Source organism: Microtus oregoni, unplaced genomic scaffold (assembly GCF_018167655.1).
Source record: "Microtus oregoni isolate MIOR12 unplaced genomic scaffold, Mior012 000011F_ref0000422, whole genome shotgun sequence".
Taxonomy (NCBI): domain Eukaryota; kingdom Metazoa; phylum Chordata; class Mammalia; order Rodentia; family Cricetidae; genus Microtus; species Microtus oregoni.
Window position 1 is genome coordinate 10640470 of NW_024543070.1, and position 26390 is coordinate 10666859.

General features: G+C 37.8%; 1 protein-coding gene across 1 annotated transcript in view; it reads right to left on the reverse strand.

Moving 5' to 3' along the window:
* LOC121453557 (serine protease inhibitor Kazal-type 5-like) overlaps positions 1-23376 on the reverse strand; it is a 79316-nt gene extending 55940 nt beyond the window's left edge. Inside the window, exons 1-5 of the mRNA XM_041660427.1 lie at positions 23168-23376; positions 7356-7461; positions 7084-7245; positions 875-994; positions 137-261 (exon numbers count right to left, since the gene is read on the reverse strand). Of these exons, the coding sequence (XP_041516361.1) occupies positions 137-261; positions 875-994; positions 7084-7245; positions 7356-7461; positions 23168-23376 (722 nt within the window). The remainder of the gene's footprint in view (positions 1-136; positions 262-874; positions 995-7083; positions 7246-7355; positions 7462-23167) is intronic.
* Between the last annotated feature and the right edge of the window lie 3014 nt (positions 23377-26390).

Here is a 26390-nt window from a genome sequence, read left to right on the forward strand (position 1 = left end):
CCTGTGTTTTTACTCGCCTAGGTTTAAAAGAAGATTAAGGTGAACGAAAAATTACAAACAGACCATCTTCATGCCCTCGTTATTTCAGAGGATAGCTGATCATTTGAACATGTGCAAGGCAAAGGATTTTACTCACAGTATCCGTTTGCAAAAGATGCATAATTCGTTGTCCGAGCCATAGGGATTTGGAATAGGGTCGTTGCTTTCTGAACACAACTGCTTATTGATTTTCATCAATGCTTGAAGTTTTCTACATACGTCCTAGAGAAAAATATAGTTATACCATTTAAGAACTTCGTAAAACAACCTTATTTAATAGCATCATGCCCATGCGAGGAAGTCATTCAGTCAGTTTAAACAACACAAAACAACGATTCTGACTTGCCCATTAGAAACAGTAAACTCACCTAATAAGTGTTTATCTGATACAACTGATTATACAGAAAAACGTATGGAGACGTGTTATAAATACTCATTTAGTAAAATATTTTCCTTTCTTACTATTGTTATGGTGACACTAGATGTTATAATAAATAATAAGCTAAGTGGATGCATTAAATACTAGTGAGTAGTGAAACAGAAGTAGTAGCCACTAGACTGTGAGAGGATTGCTGGAATACTGGGAGTAAGTGTGTGAGCACTGGATTCTACCAAGGGGCCCTGCCACATACTCTGAAATGTCTACTGCATTTCTCTTAGCAATATTAGCAGTTATCAAATGTTTGCAAAATGTTCCTTCATATTTGGAAGACAAGTTTCTATAATGATTCATTCCCAGGACAAATTCCAGATCCTTTGGCCTTATATTAGAGGCTGACTTACTTCAATGCTACTGGGACTGAAAATTCAAGACTCTTCTCCCAGGCTTTGGTACTTGGAATTCCGTTTTAACCTCCAGCACACTGTCTAGCACTACTGTTATCTGTATAACATCCTCAAAGACATATTGTGATCGTCTTGATTTGGACTTCGTTTTGGTAAATGCCAATGGTCCCTATTTATCAAGTTTAAAAGGCTGCGTGGAAACCATTTTGAATTTTAGAATCCACAGGAAAGGATAGTGGAATGTCTCTGAAGTGAGGAAAAATTTTCATTTCTGTGCTCAGTGTGTTTGACTGACAGCCTGCTCTCTGTGTTACTTTGTCCTTCCTAGGACTGAAGTATATGTGAAAATCAACAGCACATTCATTTGTGCTGGGGGAGTGAGCACTCATTCAAAATGCTATCTGCACCACCAATGAGCAAAGTTTACTAGGCCCTTAGATCAAACTTGCCTAATTTGCCATTGATGCTTTCTTTAGATTTTCCCCTAAACAAATCCTGTTCTACATACTTCCATCAGAAAGAAAATAATAAAGTTAATTTTTGTTCCAACTATCAAACATACCTCTTCCAAGGAATTGGTCATAGGAGTCTATGGACTCTATAAAACTTTATAATAATTGAGTCCATCAACAATCATTCATTGAGATTACTGTTAAATTCAACACGACAATACATAAAGTAATACAATAGTAAAGGAGCAGAAGCATGCTGATCTGAGAAGCTCACAGAGAAGAATGGGTACCATTTTATCTAATCCAGCTTCTTAAATATGTCTGGAAGTTTCAGCTACCTACAGAACAATTAGTAAGCAGACCAACCCATCCCTGGGAAATCTTGCTAAGGGTGACCTGTTAAAACATCTTTGACTGTTATCCCTGTTCAGTGATCTCTCAGAGAGATGAAGTAGCAATTTATGGTAACAGAAAGGAGCTGGCCATCTTGAGATCTGATGTGTGGCTCGTTGATGTTTTACACCAATTTAGAAACTAACTTCCTAGATTGCCGAATGTGAATAGTTCTATAAAGCTTTCAAAACCTTATAGCAGAAAGGCTATAAAGCCTAGTATCGTCACAATAAAATCATTATTCTTGGAAGGTAGATATTGGACAACATGTATAGAAAAAAGGAATAATGATAATACTAGAATGAAACTCTAAATAATCTTAATAGTTAAATCATAAAAACCCATCAATTCTAAGCAGTGTTGACTAGGTTCCATAATGTCACAGTTAAACTCCATAATGTCATAATTAGATGTAATTCCTTAAGGGATCCACCTTTAAAAACAGTAAGTTAACAAACTTATTCACAGTGTTCAGTGTGCTCAGAGATGGGCCACTGATATTCTGCTGAGGTTTAAATACCCCAATCTAGTTCCCTGGGATGCAGTGAAAGAACATACAAATGGAAAGCTCTAAATGTGCTTCTCCTTGGGGGAAACTGAGTGTCCTTAAAATGATCAAAAAATAGAAGGTTGGTACTGGAGCAGATCCAGACTGAGATGTCATCACTCAGAGCCACGGAGATGACTCTGCCTTGCAACTCCAAGCCCTCGGTTTGCTTTCGTTTCACTAAAGGTATTCTCCTTTTCCACATCTCAGAAACAAACTGGATCCACCTCACGTCATGTGCTCTTGTTATTGTCTTCTGTCCATCCAACTATCTGGCAATCAAATCCTCCAGGAGCTGGCCTTGCTCCCATTTTTGTATTGCAATGCTAACAGATTTGTTTTGGCTTTATAATGACCCTTCTCCAATGACAAATTTGAGCCTATATATAAGATCCTTTCTGGTGGCGACAGTGTCAGTCCATGGTGTTCTGGCTCATGTTTGAAATATTCAACAAGATTCTATGATGCTAGGAAGACCTCAAGTTAATTAATTTTCAGGACAACAGCAAAGATCCCAGCATCATGAAGAGTTTTCTGTTGGGGGACAATATCCAAAGAGTATTCTCGGAAACTTTCCCAGAGTGAAGACTGTTTTCTTGTGTGCATCTTGTCTTTTATTTCCATATAATAAGGTAGCCAAACCTGTGGTTTTCAAGAAGATTTTCGGCACAGTAGAATTCGATGATATCAAAGAAATTCAGTGCAAATTTTTCAACCATTGCTTGTGATCTGAGGTTTTAACGTGTGTCCTGCTCTCTAAAACCCAGACTCTGCCAAAGTCTCAAGAGCCATCACCGACTAGCCAAACTTGGGTGAAATAATAGAGGCTATCTATGTGAAATCCTCTAGAATATTAAGGAACAACATTTCTTTTCTTAAAAACAGTTACAGTGAGATACAAACAATTTAATAATGTTTTAAAAGAAGTTTGGTAGAGAGAAAACCTACTTAATTCCTTTGTTTAATTTTCATGGCCTTTGAGAGACGTAACAAATTTAGCTTCACATACAATATTGTTTCAAATGATACAGCATTGGCATACAGAGCAGCTTGTGGACAAAGATAAAATATGTACAGGACAAAGACATGACCTTTTCAATTACCTTTCAAATAGATATAAAATATAGTTCTATACAAGGAGGTTCTTTTGTTTCTCAATAACAGGCCTGTCATAATCACCTGAATACCTTCCTGGATCCAGGGTTCTGCCCTCGCAGGTGCTTCTACCAGGGCTGCTGTAAGCTGTCAAGATCTCTCCTGGCCTTTGATCCTTGTTCCCATGCTTTCTCACCATAGAACACTCTGTATCTTTTTCCCATTTAGAAATGGAGACCTCCTTTAGTTCCTGGAATATTCTATATCTTACTCTTTTTTCCCTAGCACTATTATTGAGAGAGCCATATATTTTTGCAATTTACCTGTCACAAAAACTAAAGCTTCAGAAGGCATGAGTTTTATGTCTATTGTTTACTTCAGAAAATACTGGTTTTTCAAAAGAGATCAGAATTATTAAATAGATATGTATTTAATTATATATATGTGTGTATGTGTGTGTGAGTGTATGCATGTGTGTGATGACTATGTACTGTCACACAGACACATATTTCTTTGCATAATGATTACCTAAAATGCATATATAGTATCCTGGATTTTTCCCTTGTTGAGTGGAAAAATAGCAATTTCTTGGTTGATTAGTTTATGTTTGTCTTTGGAGTTTTAAAGTACTATTTTAGTATGGTAGATTGCCTCTTGCAAATGCCTTATATAAATAATATAATGAGAGAGAAGGAGAGACAGAGAGACTAAGAAAGAGAGAGAGTTAAATATTAATGTTTTATCCATAAAGGTCTGTTTTTGCATTTTTAACAAAAGTTATTAATGCCTGTCAGTATGCTGTCTGTATTATTAATATGAAAATGTTGGCCAAAAATCAATTTTCTTTTGGTAACTTTGAAGGAATTAAATGAGAAGAAGCAAGACTGACCTGAACTGAATCCCCACTGACGGCATCTGAGACAAAAATGCAGAAAACAAGGTTAAGAGATATTAACTTTTTAATAAATTAGACATATGATTCACTCAGTGCAAGGCTCTGACTGTTTCACTGATAATATATTCTACAACCACAAATTATCTTGAATGCATTAAGATTTATGGTGACAGATCTCATGATGGCACTGTCACAAGGGCCCAAAGCTCACATTGTCCTAAATCTACCAGATTATCTACGTCGCACCATAACTCACTGAAGAGTGAGAGACAGCCTTCCTCCTTGACAGATGGCAGCACAGTGCATATGCCAAATACACCGTACCAATTTAAATATAACTTAAAACACCCAAGTAGTATAAAGCTTAAACTATATATATGTATGTATATATATAATATAAAATTTCATTTTCTGAACTCTGGCTATTCTAATTCCTTATTACAGAAGCAAAATCAGAGCTCTGTCAGAAACTAAGGTTAATTAATGTCATAGACCTATTACGCACTCATTAACTTAATCTCTTATACCTTAGATTTATTTCATGAAACAACATCATTTGTGTATAATGATCTCAATAGCTTTATATCTGAAATTCAGTGTTGTAAAAGGACTGGTCAGAGAAAGGTAAATTTATGTAGCCCATGTCATCCTGACAAGTAAAAACAAAATTTGAAAATTTATTTTCTAGCTCTCACAAAAGTCCTTAATTCTTTAGGAACAATATTTTCAATTCATTTAGAATCTTAAGATAGAATAAATGTAAAAGGAAATATTGTTTCAAAACTAGAACAGTCAATATAATTTATTTTTAATATTCACTTACCCATATAGTTTTAAAATACATGTAGTAATTGCATGCCAGTTTTAAGTGTCTAATGCCTATAGGTAGAACAAACTGGATGCTTGGATACAAAATAATCTATTGGCTTTTCAGAGCTAGTATAAAATTATCAGAAGGGCCTCTCGCAGAAAAAAAGTTCAATTATTCTCAAACAATTTTCATTATTAAGTATAGTTCGAGATTTTAACATTCTGTATATAATTACATATGTGTTATATACACGCACATACATATACATATATACATACATTAGTCTACATATTATATACATACATAAGTAATACACACACACAAACACACACATTCTAAGTAGGGGATGGGGAAGAAAAGCCCCTTCCCCAAGCTTTGAGATCTATGGCAAGAAACTTTCAGTGTTTGTAAACTGCTCACCTTGTGTGAGATAAAGAGCCAGGGTCAGAAGCAGTAGCACTGGGTCTGTCTTCATGCTGAAGGTGATGTAAGTCAGTTACAGGTCTGCTCTGTGCATTGCTCAGCTGGTGCTCTAAGACTGACCGTGTGAGCCGCAGCTCCCTTTTATACATAGGGTGACACACACACAGAACCAGTTGTTCAGGCTCATGCTAGACTCCTTAGACGGCACCAGTTTAGTTTCCATCCTATAAGATCCTGCCAAGGTATCAGATTTAAGCAGATAATGCCTATTTCTAGCACAGTAATATGTTTTCATGATAGTCATCCCAGAAGTCTAGAGAAAGGACCCCACTGGGGGCCTATCATTTTTAATCTTATATGAGCTCCCTTGTGATGCCAGGCTGCTACGGTCTCTTCCAACGTGTCTCTCTCTAACTGACCTCCCTTCATAAGTGAGAGGGGAAGGGAAACGTAGACAGATTCCTTGTCCTATCCATCAGGAAAAATGGAAAGATTTCCACATCTGGGGAAGGGTGTGTCTAATGAGAGAACCTGGGGTTTGTGTGAATTCCATCTGTAGATATTCCCAAGTGGTACTTAATGACTATATAGTGACTACAAACTCGGCATTCTTTTCCCTTCACACACTGGTAAAAGCAGAAACAGTGAACGCATGTCTTATATATAACGACTTTTTAAAACTTCCCTTCGGCTCCAGATATAGTTCAGTGATAAGGCACTGATTGCCTAGCACGTGAGAGCTCCTGGATTCCATCCCTACCTAGAGCCACAAAAATAATTCTCAATCAAAAGATTATTTTATCCTCTCCAAATACCACACTCCTCCTAAAGAGTAAAGGTTCAAGACTAAACTTTCTGTAGCCCATACATATCTAAATTATGCTGTTTCTACTAAATTAAATTTATTCTTTTGTTATTTGACCTTCCTGCAAAGAAAAAAAAAAGTTGTTACACATTATAAATATATGTGACCTTTTCAAGTACATTGTTTGTTTTTCTCATTCTACAAAGTGTACATTCTATAAGACAGCTCATCTTTCACTGTTGGCTTAGATTTCCCATGTAAAGGACATTGGGAGTTTCTGTTGGACTCTTAATGATGGAAGTGAAGGTGTTTCTCACTATTCTACTGGCTTGTGGGACCCTTTCCCTCCTCCTGGGTTGCCTCGTCCAGCCTTAATATGGGGGTTTGTCTTTGCTCTTGTTACATCTTATTGTTCTGTGTTTGGTTGATATCATTGGGAGGCCTGCTCTTTTCTGAGAGGAAATGGAGGAGGAGTAGATCTGGGGACATTGGCAGGAGGGAAGGAGGGGAGGCTGTGGTTGTATATATAGTATAAGGGAAGAATAAATTTAAGAAAATAACTGAAGCCACAATCAAATCATTTGATTTCAGTAATTCTCAGGGTTTCCACATACATAGGAAGGAAAAAAAAAGTCATGAAATCAAAGAACTTTGTATAATCTTGGCACTTTTAAAGTCAGAATTTCCCCCCTTTACTCATAAAATAATTTGCAACTCATAAAACAACCATTGACTACTAACTTTTATCACATTGTCATTGCTCAATAAAAGTAGTGACCGTGGAGGGCAAGGTCTATATATCACTGCCCTAACTTTAAAAACCAGAGTCTGTCATACCTCAGTGTAAGGAAAGCGGGCCAGGGAGGCAGGCGGTCTGTTGCTGCTATTCCTGTCTGTGTGACGACAGCATAATGGGAATGAACCAGCTTTGGATCCAAAACTTGACTCACCAGTTACTTGCCTTGGGCAAGTCACTTCCTTCCTCTGAGCTGCTGTTCCCTAACATGTAAAACAGAGTAAGTAACACAAGGGCTGTACAATTGGAAGGCTCGGATGTTACCCAGGTGCTGTGATTGTGTGTGTATGCAACTTTACTACTATAACAATACCAAGACTATGTGGTGAGCTTCGTTGCTAAAGACAGCTGGTCTCCCGTCATGAAATGCCAACTGCTTGAATCTGGATCTCAACAACAGTTGCAAGTTTACTGAGCATCTACATTCCAAAGTTAAAACGAAACATCTTTTCATTTCTTAATTGTGCTTATTGGAACATCCTTGTTCCTATATAAAAAAAGCCTTTTAAATATTCATGCACAAAGGCTAATATAGTTTATTTTGCATTTTCCCAGCCAGGTCACTGAAACTCTCTTAGTAGTAGGCAAGTTAATTCTTTCCAATAGAATCAGTGACTGTGTAAAATGCCTTGACGATACCTACTGTGGACCAGGTGAATCCTATTCTCACGGGTGGATATAGAGGCAAGGAGGAACAAAAGAACCAACAGGTGAGTGTCTCTTTGAAGAATCTCTGCTATGAGGAAACCTGAAGGAGGTGGATTCCTCCCTCTTGGCAAAGGGCTCCTCGCTGACAGCCAGAGCTTCCATTCCCAGGAGGGGAAGAACACCCAGTTCCCCCATTAATGAAAGATCCCATTGGTTGCCCATGGCCATCAGGGCTTTCTCTCCAGTTCACTTCAGGAACGTTGCAAATCTGGAGATAATTAATCACATGCCCTGTCAATCACTCTTTGTTTCTTAAAACCACAGTTGTTAAATTCAGATGAATGAGATTGTCGTTAGGCTTAGATTACTGCTAGACGATCAGAGACTCTCTCTGATCCACGTTCTGGTCTTCTGAACATTTATCAGAGATACGTAACTCTATTTACTCTTTCTAGAAAGGAAAAGGATTAGATGGTAAAAGCCGTAAACTTTCCAATTCTGTTCATTTGTCATCCAGATTCAAATCTGAACTCAAGTGAGAAGTACTGACAAAGAGGGGAAAAAAGAATAGAACAGGCAGAATTTTCATAAACCAGCAATGTCCCTGAAAACAAAGAATATTTCTAAACATCAAAGTTAGTCTTCTTTTTTCTATGCTTTAAGTTTCTTGATGCTTCTAGTGATTATTCTTTTCTCAATGAATGATCTTTTATACTTCCTCAGCTTTCACCACTGTCTTTTGTTTAATATTATGTTCATTTGATTTTCTTTGTTGATTTTCTGTGATTTTCTTGCTCTCTCTCTCAACACACACACACACACACAATCTCAATAGTCAAATAGATGATGACGAAGAAAATTGCTGTCCTGGTTTGCTTTCGGTTGCTATGAGAAAACACTAAGATCGCAAACCTAACCTGGACAGGGGAAGATTCACTCAGCTAACATGCCCCCTCACTGATCTTTGTGAAGGAAAATCGGGGTTGGAATGTGGAAGCAGGACCTGAAGCAGGGGCCATGGAAGAGTGCTACTTGCTGATTTGCTGTATGAGGCTTACTTAGCTTCCTTTTATATAGTGCTCTGGAGTTCCTGCCCAGGGCTGGCACTGTCCACAGTGGACTGGGATCCCCACATCAATCATAGATCAAGAAAATGTTCCTACAGACTTTCCCATAGGGAATCTCCTGGATGCAGTACATCATTTAACACACCCTTTTTTCAAGTTGGCAAGTTGACAATGTCAAAGCAAAGCAAAGCAAACCAAACCAAAACAAAACAAAAACCACACAAGTGTAAAGGTCTTCCTCTAAATTAAGAGTTTTCACTTGCAGTGTGCGCTGTAAAACAGACTATAACTTTGCAGCCTATAGGCTTTCACTTTCAGTAGATTGCTTGGTACATGACAGGGAATCCTCACTGGTTTATTGTTAAATATGCATGTTAGTGTAATGGAAGAACTCTGAGCACATTTAAGATGGGCTAGGCTAATGGTGTCCAGTAGATTAGAAGTATTAAATGTATTTTGGGGGATACAATATGTGGTTGGACTTTCCTTGAATTGTCAGCTCCCAGATAATGGCTTGGAGACTTATTATTTATTATGAAAGCCTGACCTTAGCTTAGGCTTCTTCCCAACTAGTTCTTAAAACTTAAATTAACTCATTTATATCCACCTCTGTTCTGCCACATGACTCATTACCTCTGTTCAGTACCGTGTGTCCCACTTTCTCTTTGTCTGGCTGGCAAATTTCTGCCTTTCTGATTCCTTATCCCTGTTCCTCCCCTCCCCCAGAAATCTCACCTATTCCCTTCTGCCCTTCTATTTGCTATTCAGCTCTTTATTAAACCAATCAGAAGATGTTTTGGAAGAGACAAATATTCACAATGCACAAAAAGATAATCCCACAACAAAAATATGCATAACAAAATTTACTAATCAGCGTAAGTGGAAAGTTAGGAGACAATAAGTACCTGATACAAATTTTACCACTTGCTATTCTCCGTATTTTTAAAATTATGATTTTATTAATTCTTTGAGGATTTTATACAATGTATTTTGATCATATTCAGCTTATTATAAACTCCTCCCATATCCTACCTGTCTCTTCATCCACCTACCTTCATCCCTCCAACTCTCTATTTCTTTTTTAAGCTCATGGTTCCTGTTGGTACCCCAATTACTTCTAGGCATATGTCCTGTCCTTAAGTGTGGACCTTATTCTGGTTGTTACACCATTAATGAAAACTGTCTTTCCTTCATCCAAAGCTATTAAATGTGAACAGTTCTTGAGATAGGGGTGGGTATTATTTCCCTCTCCCCTCCTCCATGCTGGGATTTTTGCCTGGCTTGAAATTTTGCAGGTCTTGTGCAATCGCAATATGAACTGACAATCTCTGTGAGTTCATATGCACAATTACTCTGTTGTGTCTGGAAAGGATTGTTTCCTTGCAGTCATCCAGAACCTCCAATTTTTACAATCTTAACACCTTCTCTTCTGCATAGATCCCTGAGTTTAAGGGTGTGGTGGGATATGGACATCTCATTATGTCTGAGCATTCAAAGTCTCTTATTCTCTACAAATTCTTCAGGTGTGAGTCTCTTCATTTCTTCATTATTTGCCATACACTGGGGGAAAAGAGCTTCTCTGAAGAGAGATGATAGGTGACATAATCTATGGTATAGTGATACAATGGCAGCAGTTGTTTTAATGCTATGACCATATAGTAGAAGAATGGTAGATTCCTTTCTCCATGACATAGGTCATTGTATGTCTTTTTTTTTTTCGAGACAGGGTTTCTCTGTAGCTTTGGTGCCTGTCCCAGAACTAGCTCTTGTAGACCAGACTGGCCTCGAACTCCCAGAGATCCGCCTGCCTCTGCCTCCCAAGTGTTGGGATTAAAGGAGTGCGCTACCATTGCCCAGCTCATCGTATGTTCTTGACGTTCTTGACAGTGTTTGTTTGAGTTCCATTTTTGAAGAACAGTATTCTCAACTTTTTATGGAATCTTAGGACCCCAAAATTTATTAGTTGAGAAGTATCTATATCTCCTAATATATTTTAGAAGATGAAACAAAATACTTATTTTCCTACTTTTAATTCCTTCCTCCCAGAATTCTATTATACCTCTATTTGTATTTTTGTCTTGATACTTATTTCGGAAAAGATGCCAACTGGAAGGCAGCCTTTACTGAATTTCTTATCTCAGAATACTTAACAATCCACTTCACTCCCTCTCTGAGAATTCCTTTCTGTTTACCTGGAAAGACTAAGAATGGAAGAGATAAGAATCTATTTGCATCTAAGAATAGAATGAGAAGGGCATTGTTTGTTCAGTGAGTATATAGAGTGCTATTTATAGATATAATTATTGCTTTTATTAGATTAGGGTTAAGAAAACAAAAAGACTCAATGTTTAATTATTTTAAAGAAAACAAACTATCTTTTTTTCATTTTACATACCAATCCCACTTCCCACTCTTTCTCCTTTTTTACCACCCTCCAAGCCCACCACCACCCTCCAAGCCCACCCGCATCCACTCCTAACAGAGGGTAAGTCACATTGCTTTGAGGAATGTCCAAGACCCTCCCTACTATATCTAGGCTGAGCAAGGTATCCATCCAAAGAGAAAGGGTTCCAAAAAATCCAGGACAAGCAGTAGGGATAAATCCTGGTGCCACTGCCAGTGGCTCTGCCGTCTGCCCAGCCATCCAATTGTCACCCACATTCAGAGAGACTAGTTTGGACCTATGCTGTTTTCTTCCTTGTCTGGCTGGAGTTGATGAGCTTTCATTAGCTCAGATAAATTGTTTCAGTGGGTGTACCCTTTAAGGTATTAACCTCTTTACTGATATTCTCACTCCTCCCACTCTTCAACTGGACTTTGAGAGGCCAGTCCAGTGCTCTGATGCAGGTCTCTGCTTCTGTTTCCATGTGTTGCTGGATAAAAGTTTTATGGTGATATTTAAGACATGCATCCGTCTTACCACAGGTCAATGCCAGTTTGGGCCCCTCTCCTCTATTGCTTAGGGTCTTAGCTGGGGTCTTTCTTGTGGCTTCCTGGGGATTTTTCTAGTGTCAGGTTTCTTGCTGGTTTCATAATGACTCCCTCAATCAAAATATCTCTTTCCTTGCTCTCATCTTGGTCTTTCCTCCATCTCAACTATCCCATTCCCTCACGTTCTCCTCCCCCTTTCCCTCCCCTTGTGGGGGAGGTCCTTCTGTCTATGTGTTGCTTTTATTGGTTGATGAATAAAAGAATTGCCTTGGGCTTCTGATAGGGTAGAACTTAGGTAGGCAGGGAAAACAGGACTGAATGGGGGGAGAAGGGAGGTAGAGTGAAAGAGAGACACTTTGGAGCTGCCAGAGACAGACCCTGATTGGAACTTTAGCCTGTAAGCCACTGTCATGTGGTGATACACAGATTAATAGAAATGGATTAAGATGTTAAGAGTTAGCCAATAAGAAACTAGAGCTAATGGGCCAACAGTGATTTAATTAATACAGTTTCTGTGTGATTATTTTGATTCTGGGTGGCAGGAACTAACAAGCAGCCTGCTACAACACTCTTGTCTTCCCTTTCTGCCCTCCTTAGTTCCTCCACCCCCATGTTCCCAATTTTGTCAGGTGATCTTGTCAATTTCCCCTTTCCAGGTGAATCGAGGTATGGTTTTCTTAAGGTTCACCTTGTTATTTAGCTTCTCTAGGATCATAAACTATAGGCTCAGTATCCTTTGCTTTACAACTAGAATTCACTTATGAGTGAGTATATACCATGTTCATCTTTCTGGGTCTAGGTTACCTCACTCAGGATGGTTTATTCTATTTCCATCATTTTTCATGCAAATTTCAAGATGTCATTGTTTTTTTTTTCCCTGCTGAGTAGTACTCTAATGTGTAAATGTGCCACATTTTCTTTATCAATTCTTGGGTTGAAGACCATCTAGGTTGTTTCCATGTTCTGGCTATTGCAAATAATGCTGTTATAAACATAGTCAAACACATGTCCTTGTAGTATGATTGAGCACCTTTTGAACATGTTCCCAAGAGTGATATTGCTGGGTCCTGAGTTAGGTTGATTCCCAATTTTCTGAGAATCTACCATATTGATTTCCAAAGTGGTTTTACAAGTTTGCATTCCCACCAGCAATGGATGAGTGTTCTCCTTATTCCACATCCTCTCTAGCAGAAGCTATCATTGGTGTTTTTGATCTTAGTCATTCTGACTGGAGTAAAATTGTATCTCAGAGTTGTTTTGATTCGCATTTCCTTGATGGCTAAGGATGTTGAACATTTTCTTAAGTGTCTTTGGGCCATTTGAAATTCTTCTTTTGAGAAGCCTTTATTTAATTCTGTACCCCATTTTAATTGGGTTATTTGAAATTTTTATGTGTAATTTCTTGAGTTCTTTATATATTTTGGAGATCAGTTCTCTGTCTGATGTGGGATTGGTGAAGATTTTTTTCCATTCAGTAGGCTTTTTATTTTTCTTATTGACTGTGGCTTTTGCTTTACAGAAGCGTCTCAGTTTCAGAAGGTCCCATTTATTTATTGTTGCTCTCAGTGTCTGTGCTACAATGGTTATATTTATGAAGTGGTCTTCTGTGCCAATGCATGAAATACTACTTACCACTTTCTCTTCTATCAGGTTCAGTGTGGTCAGATTTATATTCAGGATTTTAATCTGTTTGGACTTGAGTTTTGTGCGTGGGGATAAATATGGATCTATTTTTATTCTTCTACATATTGGCATCCAGTTATGCCAGCACCATTTGTTGAAGGTGCTTTCTTTTTCCATTGTATATTTTTAGCTTCTTTGTCAAAAATCAGGTGTTCATAGGTATATGGTTTAGTATCTGGGTCTTCGATTTGATTCCATTGGTCAACCTCTCTGTTTTTATTCCAATACCAATCTGTTTTATGACTATAGCTTGTAATAGAGCTTGATGTCAGGGATGGTGATACCTCCAGAAGTTCTTTTATTGTACAGGATTGTTTTGGCTACCTTTTTTTTTTTTAATTTTTTCCATGTGAAGCTGAGTATTGTTTTCCCAAGGTCTGTGAAGAATTGTGTTGGGATTTTGATGGAGATTGCATTGAACCTATAGATTGCTTTTGGTGGGATTGCCATTTTTATTATGTTGATCCAGAGCATGGGAGATCTTTCAGTTTTATGGTATCTTCTTAAATTTCTTTTGTCAAAGACTTAAAGTTCGTGTGAAACAGGTTTTTCCACTTTTTCAGATAGTGTTACCCCAAGATATTTTATGTTATTTGTGATTATTGTGGAGGGTGATGTTTCTCTGATTTCTTCCTCAGCTTCTTTATCATTTGTATATAGGAGGTCTCCTGATTTTTTTTTTTTTACTTGATCTTGTATCTTGCCACATTACTGAAGGTATTTATCAGCTGCAGAAGTTCCCTAATAGAGTTTTTTGGGTCACTTATGTATCATTTCATCTGCAAATAACAAAAGTTTGACTTCTTTTCCAATCTGAATCCCCTTGATCTCTTTTTGTTATTTTATTATTATTGCTCTATCCAGAACTTCAAGAACTATGATGAGAGTGGACAGCATTGTCTTTTTCCTGATTTTAGTGGGATTGTTCTGAATTTCTTTCCATTTAATTTGATGTTGGTTGTTGGCTTGCTGTTTATTGCTTTTATTATGTTTAGATATGGTCTTTGTATGCCTGATCTCTCCAAGACCTTTATCATGAAGGCGTTTTGGATTTTGTCAAATGCTTTTTCAGCATCTAATGAGATAATCATATGTTTTTGCTTTTAGTTTATTTATATGGTGGATTACATTGATAGATTTTCATATGTTTAAACATCCCTCCGTTTCTGGGATGAGACTGCCTTGATCATGATGGATACTTTTTTGGTGTGTTCTTGGATTTGGTTTGCTAGTATTTTATTTAGCATTTTTGTATGTATGTTCATGAGTGAGATTGGTCTGTAATTCTTTTTGTTGGTTAAGTCTTTGTGTGGTTTGGTATCAGGGTAGCTGTAGCCTCATAAAAAGAATTTGGCAATGCTCCTTCTATTGTGTGGAACACTTTGCAGAGTAGAGGTATTAGCTCTTCTTTGAAGTTCTACACTGAAACCATCTGGCCATGTTTCTTTTTCTTTTTTCTTTTGAAGGCTTTCTGTTTCTATTTCCTTTCAGGTTATAAGTCTATTTAAATTGTTCACCTGATCTTAATTTAATTTTGGTATGTGCTACCTATCCCGAAAAAATGTCCATTTTTCTTACATATTCCAATTTTGTGTAGTACAGGTTTTTGTTGTATGACCTAATAATTCTCTGGGTTTCCTCAGTGTCTGTTGTTATGTCCACATTGGAGCACCGGACAGAAATCTCAAGGTCCAAATCAGGAGCAGAAGGAGAGAGAGCACAAGCAAGGAACTCAGGACCGCAGGGGGTGCACCCACACACTGAGACAATAGCCTGTGTCTTTTTATAGGTGAATTGAGTCCATTGATATTGAGATATTCATGACTAGTGACTGTTAATTCCTGTTATTTCTCTGTGGTAGTGCTTAGTGTTTTCCTTTTTTGGGTGTTTCTGGTGTGAGGTTATCTGTTGTCTATGTTTTTGTGTGTGCAGTTAGCTTCCTTGGGGTGGGGTTTTCCTTCTAGTACTTTCTGTATGGCTGTATTTGTGGATAGGTATTGTCTAAATCTGTTTTTTTTTCATATAATATCTTATTTTTTCCATCAGTGGTGACTGGAAGCTTTGCTGGGCATAGTAGTTTGGGCTTCCAACTGTAGTCTCTTAGTATCTGCAGCACATCTGCCCAAGATTTTTTGGTTTTCATTGAGAAGTTGGGTGTAATTCTGATAGGTCTGCCTTTGTATGTTACTTGTTATTTTTCCTTTGTAGTTCTTAATATTCTTTCCTTTTCAGTATGTTTTGCAATTTGCATTAAATGGTGAGGGGATTTTAGTTTTGATCCAGTCTATTTGGTATTCTGTAAGCTTCTTGTACCTTCATAACTATATCCTTCTTTAGGTTGGGAAAGTTTTCTTCTATGATTTTGTTGAATATATTCTCTGTGCCTTTGAGCTGGAGTTCTTCTTCTTCTACCCCTATTATTCTTAGGTTTGGTCTTTCCACAGTGTCCCAGATTTTCTGGATGTTGTATGTTAAGAATTGTTAGATTTAATGTTTTCTTTGACCAATCAATCTATTTCTGCTACAGTATCTTCAACCCCTGAGATTCTCTCTTCCATCTCTTATATTTTGTTGGTTATCATTGCCTCTGTAGTTCCCGTTTGTTTACCCAGGTTTTCCATATCTAGAATTCCCTCAGTTTCTGTTTTCTTTATTGCCTCTATTTCAGATTTCAAGCCTTTAACTGTTTGCTTTACATGTTTGATTGGTTGGGTTTTTTTTTGTTTTTTTGAGAGATTTATTAATGTCTTCCAATTTTTTGTTTGTAATTTCTTCCTTTTCATTAAGGGCATTTGTCATTTCCTTTTTTAAAGGCCTCCATCATTTTCATAAAGTTACATTTAAAATTAATTTTAATGCATTAAGTATTACATACAAAGTTGTGATATTTTGCTTTTAAATACAGCATCCAACTTCTCCCTATAGTTACTATTGCTTGAATCCCCGCAGTGTTACCATGCTAAAATTATGTTAAGTCTCAATTGCTACTACGATTTATTCTAACAATCTGAAAACAAAGGTTTATGACCAACAACACCCATAAAACATAATATATTAATTCTGAAAGACTACATATGTAGTAAATAGTAGAAAAAAAAACACTGTAAATTTATGTGTGTAATTTTTGTATGTGCTGTCAGCAAATATAAAAATGTTGTCTGAGCTCTGTAGGCTCTAGGGATACATAAAGTAAAATAAAAACAATATTAGGCAAATATGATTTGTTATTATACATTTTCAAGAAAATATAAAATTTGTCAACATGTATTGTGCACTTAACAAATAAGACAATAAATGTAATAGGTCAATACAATTTTGTGTGGTTTGATGAAGTCCTACAACTTTCCTGAGGTCATTTAACTTACAAGTAGTTATCTTTGTGCATGGCATTATGCAAGCTAGACAAAATCCTTTCTCCAAAGTATTATAGACATACTTATTCTTCCTATATTGCCCTGAGCATCTACTGTAATTGCTTCTGTTCAAATAGTTGTAGCATGTTTAGAAACAATTAACTATAAGTATTTGAAAATTCATGCATTATTGTTAATTTATTCAAGTAAAATCAAACTATAAACAATTCTCAACTTGTTACAGGCTAAGCTAGTTTGTACTACATTGACTTAACAAATAAAAATGGAAATAGAATTTAAAAACAAAACAAAACATAAATGTTACATAGTATAGTAAACATTCCCACACCTGCACTAATGCAGACATTCAGTGTTATGAACTGAACTGTATGCCACCCTCTGATTTAACATCATATTCAAGCTCCATGCAATGGAGTCTTAAAACTAGGTTAAAGAGAGGTTTTGGAGTGGGCCTTAAGCAGAACTTACTGGTGTGCTTACACGAAGAGGAAAGGTGAACCCATGACAGGCATCAGGCATACAGAGAGGAAGGAATACACACAGACACTGCGGAGGAACTCATCACAAAGTCAGTGTGAGACTAGGAACAAGCCTGCATACACCTTGATCTTGGTGTGCTAACCTATAGGAGTGTGGCAATTGACGTTTCTGTTAAGTTTACCAGTTTGATAGTATGGTGGTGGTTGTGATGGTGGTGGTAATGGTGCTGCTGGTGGTGGTAGTGATAATGGTGCTGGTAATGATGATGGTGGTGTTGGTGGTGTGTGTGTGTGTGCGTAAATTCTTTGACAAGCTATACGTTCGCTCTATATATTAATAGAGCTTCACACACAGAAGCAAAAAAATGTAAACACTTACATGGTGGAAAACTGAGATTTACATCAACACTTGTCTTTGTACTAAAGTTATGAAGCTGTAGCACAGCCCCCGGCATTTGTTGAAGTGGAAGATACTGTGTCTTGGCTGAGTTCTTTGCTTTCTGTTTTTGTTTTGTTTTTCGAGACAGGGTTTCTCTGTAGCTTTGGTGCCTCTCTTGGAACTAGCTGTTGTAGACCAGGCTGGTCTCAAACTCACAGATATCCTCCTGCCTCTGCCTCCCGAGTGCTGGGATTAAAGGCATGGGCCACCACTACTTGGCTTTGCTTTCTGTCTCGCCTCTTTGCCCTGAAGCAAGGGATCAAGTCTGGATGCTGCCTCAGACCTCAGTGCAATTCTCAGCCAGGAGACTCCCTACTATTTTATTTATTTTTGCCATGCAGGGGATTAAACCTGAGCCTAAGAAATGCAAGACAAGCCCTCTATCACTTAAGACCCAGAGGGTACACTAAAGGAACAGTGTGAAGGAGGTTGGTAACTCTTGCTAAGCTGAACTTGTTTGCTAATTGGCACTTAGGGAACATAAGTGCCTACCTTCCCACAGACATCTAAGACAATAAACTCATCCCTCATTTTTATGCATTAATTATAAATCGAATGTACTTCATTGTGAGATTTCTGTATGGTTTTAATAACTTTATTATAAATAGTATTTTTATGAAGTGCAATTAATTTAATCTTGATTTAATCTTTTAAAATTATTTATCCTACTTTTTGAGATTATGGTTTATTTATATCATTTCCACCTTCCCTTTTTTGACCCCAAACCACTCATATACCCCTCTTCGCTTTCTTTCAAATTCATGGTCTCCTCTTTCTTTAAATATGAATGTACAGCCTACTCGGTCTTTGTAATTTTACTGGTATGAATGATTGCAGGACTGACCATGTGGTATTGGATATCTTCTCTGCAGAAGACTATTTCTCTCATCCTCAGCTTACTTTAGTGACTTCAGTGACAGTTAAACATACACGTATGTGTTTTGTAAAAAATATATCCTTCTCCTCATTATCCTACCTTCCCCTTCTTCCCTTTTTGTAAAAAAAGAATTAATGAGAAAAAATAAAATTTAAAACAATCCTGGTAATTAAATTCACCTTTACAATAACAAAGAAATATTTTATTTGATCTTGATTGCTTTCAGAAAGGTCAGGTGTGTTGGTGTTCAATTATTGTCCCAGAGCTCAGAAGACTGTGAAAGGAAGATCATAGGCCTGAAAACAATATGGGGTTCCATACAGTGTGAGTCAGTAAGATGTGGTCTCAAAAATTAATAAAATAATAAAATAAAACCTAGACTAAAAGAGATGTTGTTTTGTGGCCAGTGTGGTTCATGTAGTACATAAGAGCCTCATTTATATTATAAAGCATAAGACTTAAAATTAAAAATGAGAGAGTGCAGTTAGGGATTGTGCCAGTTTCGCAGAGTGGTGGGTGCAGGTTCTACTCCAAAATCTTCATTAGTTCTGGGTACCAGGCATGATTTCCTTCTTGTTGAATGGTTTTGAAGATCTGTTAAAGAGCTGTAGGACTACGCTTATCTATGGGTATAAAAGAACCATTTCTGGGGTTGAAGATTGGGGTGCAAAAAGGAGGAGAACTCCTTCCCTAGTTAGAGATTCCAGCTTTCCCATTTCCCCCTTCAAATAACTTGTACAATGCTTGTCCCCTTTATCTTTGCAACATATGTAGACGGTTACAGAAAATAACACTGAGTCAAAACGCAGAGTTGTGGATCTCAGTCCCTACTTACACATCTACAATCCATCACTGTACCGAGGACTCAGGGACCTTTGCAAAATAGGGACAGAAAAATTGTAAGAACCAGAGGAACACAGAGATTGTGTCTCTTGGAGTGTCAGAAGCTGCGTTCATAATGTCTCATCAGTATAACTGTCTATACATGAGCTGAACAAGGGAGACACCAATAGACACAGTACAGTGCTTTCAGAAAAGGTCAGGCTTCAGCCATAAGCAAAGAACTGCAGAAAACTAAGGAATACCGAGGTAAGGAGAAATAGTCTTCCCCACAGAAGAGCATATCAACTAGCTACCAAATACTAAATGGTCAGCCAATTTGATAACTAAATGATATGATGTGAATTGATTGATACATACAATTAAATATCACAAGATGGTATGATGTCATATTTATATACTGAGACTGCATAATGTATTTATATACTTATAAATACACACACACACATTTTAAAATATGTATGCAACAACAATTGATGAAAAATGATATGAACTTGAAAGGGAGCAAAAAGAAATACATGAAAGAGGAAAGGGAAAGGAGCACTTATAAAATTATATTATAATCTCAAAATACAAAATAAATGTTTTTCCAAAAGAGAGGCTAGAAATAAGGTTCAGAAAAGAAGAATACTTGCTTATTCAGAGGACGTGGGTTCATTTTCTATCATTCACATTGATGCTTATGTATATCATACCCCTCCTCCCAAAGTCTGGTAGTCTATATCAAAGGTGAGGCAGGGAAAGCATTAAAGTCAGAGACAGTGCATCAATGCAAGCAAACATTGTCTTTAGACACAACTGGACAGATGCACACATGAACACTGTAGTTGTGACAGCATGCATGAGACAGCAAGTTCAAGACAGACAAAATACTGACATAGAGAGGTGAGGTTGTCATGAAGTTCAAACTTTAGCAAAAATATTTCTTGACAATTGATGGCTATTGGGAGAGGGTAAGTCAGTTTTCTTGAAGAATGTAACATTGGTAAGTTAAACGTACTCCAGTGGAAGGACACACATCCACAACACACACTGGGAGCACAAACTGGACTTCTTGATGGCTGTTAAAAAGGATAAAAAGACTGTACAAATTTGGATGAATATGGAAGTGAGGGTGGATCTGGGAGGAACCCAAGTACTAAACACACACATACATACATTAAAGATGTAAACCCTGGCATTCTACCACTGCACTTTTAACTCCCAAACTAGGTCAGAGGAATTACCCTATGCTTTTTTATGTTTATAGTAGTATCTACTTTATTTTGTTAGAATTTAGGATTGAACTTCAAAGCCTTAAAGACAAAAGACAAGTGTTCTATCCCTTGAATCTTCAGAGGCATATGATTCTCCTCATGAAATACCACATATATTTATTAAATGCCTGTGCTGGTCTTACCTCAAGAGACATAGACTTAAGAAAAAGACAAAGCACTATCTGACTTCTAAGAGATCATAGATAATTTAGGAGAGGACACAGGAAGATAAGTCACTGTCCCACTAAATCTACAAGGGAACTTTTAGGAAGATGTCAATTGAGAAGCTACTGTATATTACAGAGATTTTACTTGTGAAAATAAAGGGATTCCGGATTAAATTACACACATGAAATTCTTTTCAATATGCATCTCTTATGTGCATGAGTATTCTGCCTGAATGTATATATGTGATGAGAGCATCATCACATCTCCAGGAAATGAGCTCTAGATGGTGGGGCTGGTACTCTACCATGTGGATGTTGGGGATCAAACTCAGGTCCTCTGCAAGAGTAGCGAATGCCTTTACCTCCTGAGCCATCATCTCTTCAGCTGCCTCTGCTCAATTATTTTAAAGAACAAACTCCTATTATTTGGTGAAGACCAGCTGAAGGGAAGCATCTACATTCTAAGAATGAACAAAGAAGAACCCATTATACTATAAGGAAAAAGAAGGGAGTCTATAGTAGCTAGAGCAAAGTGAGACACCAAGAGAGAGGGTGGTACGTGTTATCATTGACAAGCATGAAGGAGACTATGTAACCTATGAGAGAAGCAATCTGTGCAGCCAGCCATTCAACCTCGAAGTAACATGAAGCCACAATCTCACAATTCTTTTGATTATTCTGTGGGACATGAATAACTCTCCTGGCAATTTCTTTAAACCTTTCTGTAAGACTACAATCTACCAATAAATTTTTTCCTTGCTGAACCAATAGGTGATCTTCAATGGAACCATAGAAAGAAGTAAGAGACTTAATTTATGTAAACTATCATTTGTAGATTGGGTGGGCAGTACACAGGAAATGGAAAACTGAGTTTGAATATTGAAAAGTGAAGCACAGTTTTCCAAAAAATTTCAGTTAACTGGAATGAACTATTTCTTAAATAATTGTAAGAGCTAAAGTTTTGTCCTTGCAATTTCCTGCTCTTCCTCCTCTTCTTCTTCATCTTCCTCTCCCTCTTCCCCACCCTCTTACTTTTGTTGGTGGTTTATATCCCTCTCTAACAGTACCATACCCCTCACCAAATAACTACTTAGTTGTCTACATGCTTAGGTGAAATTAAAATTAATACAGACATTATTTCCATATGACACACTTGGTTCTTTGAAATGAGTCCTCCTGTGTGCTGTTAGTATCTTTCATTATTAAGTCCTTACTGTAAAATTGCATGATTGAAGAAAGTATTTTCTTGAAAGTAATTTAAATGTTTCTGGCCTAATTACTCTGTATCAGGGAGGTGTAGTTGCCAGTGTTAAACAGTCTTGGTATGGAACACCTAGCATCAGTTTAAGATGTAAACTATATGTGTTTTCCTTTTTCCCTTAAGAAAAATGGAATTATGTGTAGTAATTAGAGTGGTGGGGCTGCGTCCCCAGCACCCCAGCCGCCCGCACGGCTAGCTTATGCCCGAAATAACAACACACAAACTATATTCATTTAAACACTGCTTGGCCCATTCTCTTCTAGGCTAATTCTCACATATTAATTTAGCCCATTTCTAATCATCTGTGTGTAGCACCCCAAGGTGCGCTTACCAGGAAGATTCTAGCCTATGTCCATCCTGGGTCGGAGCTTCATCCCGGGAGTGGGGCATGGCGTCTCTCTCAGGCGTCTGCTCCCGAGAGGAGAGCTGTCGAGACTGAGCTCACTTCCTCTTCCTCCCAGCGTCCTGTTCTGTTTACTCCTCCCACCTATCCTCTAACCAATAAAATGGGCCAAGGCAGTTCCTTTATTAGCCAATGACCTTCCTCCATCAATTATGCTATGCAGAAAAGTAATAAAAAGTGTATAGTAGGCCCCATACCCTGGGTAGTCAGGCAAGCAGACAGAAGACAGCCACAGTAGGCACCACTACAATGAACAGATATGTGGCGGGGAAAAGGGACAGAAGGAAAGTCGAGTGGTTCATACACTGGAGAAACCAGAACTGAAGAAGCGAAGGTAGGGAGGAACAGGCTGATATGGGTGGCCTATGCTGCCTCTTGAGGCCATGGTTGTGTCCTAGCCCCATCTGTGGCTGAGGGCCTTGTCTGGGTCCATGATCCTACCACAACTGGGATCTGTGATGATGTCCATGGCCTGTGTTACTAGCAAAAGCCATGAGGATGCCTGGGATCTGCTCCATCACCTGAGACCATGTTGGTGCCCAGGGGCCATGCTGCCACTAGGGCCATACAAATATTAGTGGCCTGTGAAGTCACCCAGGGTCACACAAATGTCTGGGATTGGGCTGTGTCTGGGGGCCATGTCTGGGTCTGTGGCTCTGCTGCCGTCAGTGTCTGTGATGACATCCATAGCCCATGTTACCCCCAGTGGCCATGCAAATGCCTAGGTTTCAGTATGCCACCTGAGGCCACGCTGCTGTCTGAAGGACTCAGTGTTGCTGAGGCCATGCCAATCTGGGTGTCCTGAGCTGTCATCTGGGGAATGGTGACATCTGTGCCTAGGACCATGTCTGAGTCCATGGTCCTGTCATGACCGGGATCTGTGTTGATGTCTATTGCCAATTTTACCATGAAGAGGAGACCTGAGAGAACTGGCCCAGTAGACTGGGCACCTGAGAACTGGTTCTGTTTCTGTCTGGTCGCCTCAGTGGGAGAACTGCCCCCCTTCTCCAGGAGAACTGGCCTTAGTGGTAAAGGACAGCTTGGCCTGCACACAGGAGAGCTATTCCCACTCCTTATCTGGGGAGAGCTGGTTCAGATGCAGGGTGTGGGAGAACTGGCTCTGACCCTCACCAGAGGGCAGTGATCTTGGTGGAGGCCAGAACTGATCAGATCAGTTACTACTCTGGTGTGGGAGGTCCTTCTGGCTATGTGGTGCTTTCATTGGTTAATGAATAAAGAAACTGCCTTGGCCTGTTGATAAGGCAGAACTTAGGTAGGCAGGAAAAACTAGGCTGAATGCTGGGAGAAGGAAGGCAGAGAGTAAGACACCACGGAGGCGCCAGAGACAGACATGCTGAATCTTTCCCGGTAAACCACGTGACAATATACAGATTAATAGAAATGGGTTAAATTAAGATGTAACATTTAGCCAATAAGAAGTTAGTACTAATGAGCCAAGAAGTGATTTAATTAATACGATTTCTGTGTAGTTACTTTGGGGTTAAGCCTGGATGAACAAGCAGGCCCTCCTCCTAAACTACCCAGGCCCACATCCTAGATGTTGAGTTGGCCTACCCCAGCATCTACCCCATCTATGACCTACTGGAGACCTGAACCATTGCTATTGGATCTCCATGACTCAGGTAATAGCAGGATAGCAGAGTTGAATTTTAGCAAGGGTCCAGTATTGATAGTGTACCAAAAGCCATAGGCCTTGAACCAGACCAACAACTCATTGCAATGAACATTTGCAAGAAAAGCTGTTAGGGTAAAGGTTATACTGCATGTCACACTGCAGTTCCCAAAGTCACTATGGCAATGGATATGTGGGAAAGACAGAAGTGAATGGTTTTATTTTGTGGGGAGAGGCTACAGGGATGGAGAGCAGACAAAGTGGGACTGGGAAATGGGTGGGATTGGGGTGCATTATGTGAAATATCTAAAGAATCAATAAAAGAAATTATGTTAAAGATGTATGGTAACTGTTTCAATAACTTTCATAAAAGGACTTATTGAATAAAGTATTTCCTTTTTCTATTTTTAATTACTTGATTATTTTATACATTCATATAATAAAGTTCAAATATTTTTAATCAAGATGGTGTAATTTTCCATATAATTATGTTTTTATTTCTATTTACTGGAACTAAAGAATAATAAATTCCTTAGAGCATATAGATACCTACATTATTTATCAATACCTCTATATAAAAAAGAGATTTAAAAACAAGATCCTGCCAGGTGATGGTGGCTCACACCTTTAACCACAGCACTCAAGGAGGCAGAGGCAGGCAGATTTCTGTGAGTTTGAGGCAAGCCTGGTCTATACAGTGAGTTCATAGACATCCAGGGCTACACAGAACAACCCTGTTTCAAACAAAACAAAAAGCAACAACAATAAAAATGACCCAAGAACCTGTATTTCTATAATTTGTTTTATTTGTAACATTGGTGAATTATTAAAACATATTTGTGTGGGAAACTAATTTTCAACTATATATATATATATATATATATATATATATATAGAGAGAGAGAGAGAGAGAGAGAGAGAGTCTTATTTTTATACAAAGGTTCATCAACTTATGAAAGGGTTACATTGTAATAAACCTATAATGAATAAATATGATCTAATATCAACAATATATTTAACGTTCCTGATTTACTGAACACCACAGCATAACAAAGCAATGCAATATGAGGTAGTGTTTCTGATCCTCATATTCTTTCAGTTATTTGGGGGTTGTGCCATTTTGCTCGGCATCTCTGAGAAGTTTTCTACTACATATAGCTATCTTGCAAAAATATAAAAAAAATCAAAATCCAAAATTTGATTTCTGTTAAATGTTTTCCATTTTCCCAGTACACTGAAGTTGAAAAACCACGAGGTAAGTCATAGTAAGTCAGGGACTGCATGTGTATTTTTCTCATACTAAGCTAAGCAGAGAGGCCTTCATTTCCGTGTCATAACCAGGATGATTAAAGATCAGGATGACTGAATGATTGGCCTCCAGCTTGTCAACAATACTTTGTCTTGGAACTTAAAACTTTGGATTTTTACTTTAGTATTCATTTATACGCTCTCATATTTAACAAAAGAGTTGAATCCATTCAAAGATTGTAGGTATTGTAAAACATTTTCTATGGAGTTATACTTATATTAGGCAAAATGACTTCAAAACAAAGGTTACCAGGACTGACTGACAAGAATTTTGTTTTGAAGACAAAAGACACCCATCCAAAAGACATTTGAAATCTAAAGGCATTGTACCTAATAACAGAGAGGTAGACAAGAGTTTATTTTTAGTTAATCATTTGGTTAGGTTGAAATGATTATCAAGTAGTATAAATAAATGTCATGTTATAGATTTTTAAATTACTTCAATTTAGAATTTTGCCCATTGAAATAAAAATGGTTGAAATCCTTCATTACCAAACAGAATAAATTGATAGTTTTACTCCATGTGACTCAAAAAAGCAAAGCTGGGAGCTGGATCCATTGGAAGAAACAACTGTCTAGAGACAGTCAGATTAGAAGTAAGAGGCAGATATTTACTTCAGCCAGGCTGTTTCATTCTCAGGAGACATCAAAAATAGGGCACAGTTGTAGACCATGTACATAAGCATATGCTAACTGAGCCAGCAGCATACTAAGTAGATTTAAACTATAAAATTTGAGTGCTACATAGAAATTAACATGAAATAAAGATAATCGTGATGTAGTTAAGAATATAATCAATGTAGATATTTGAAATTGAACATTTTTCTCTTCTCTAATCATAAAGATTTACCCTAATCAAAAATTATAGTCGATATCCATGTATATAAAGCAAGCTGAATTTTCCAAACTGAAGCCTGAAAGCCTTGTGTATTTTCCCCAGGACACAATAACAAGCATCTGTCTACATCATGATGAATCAATG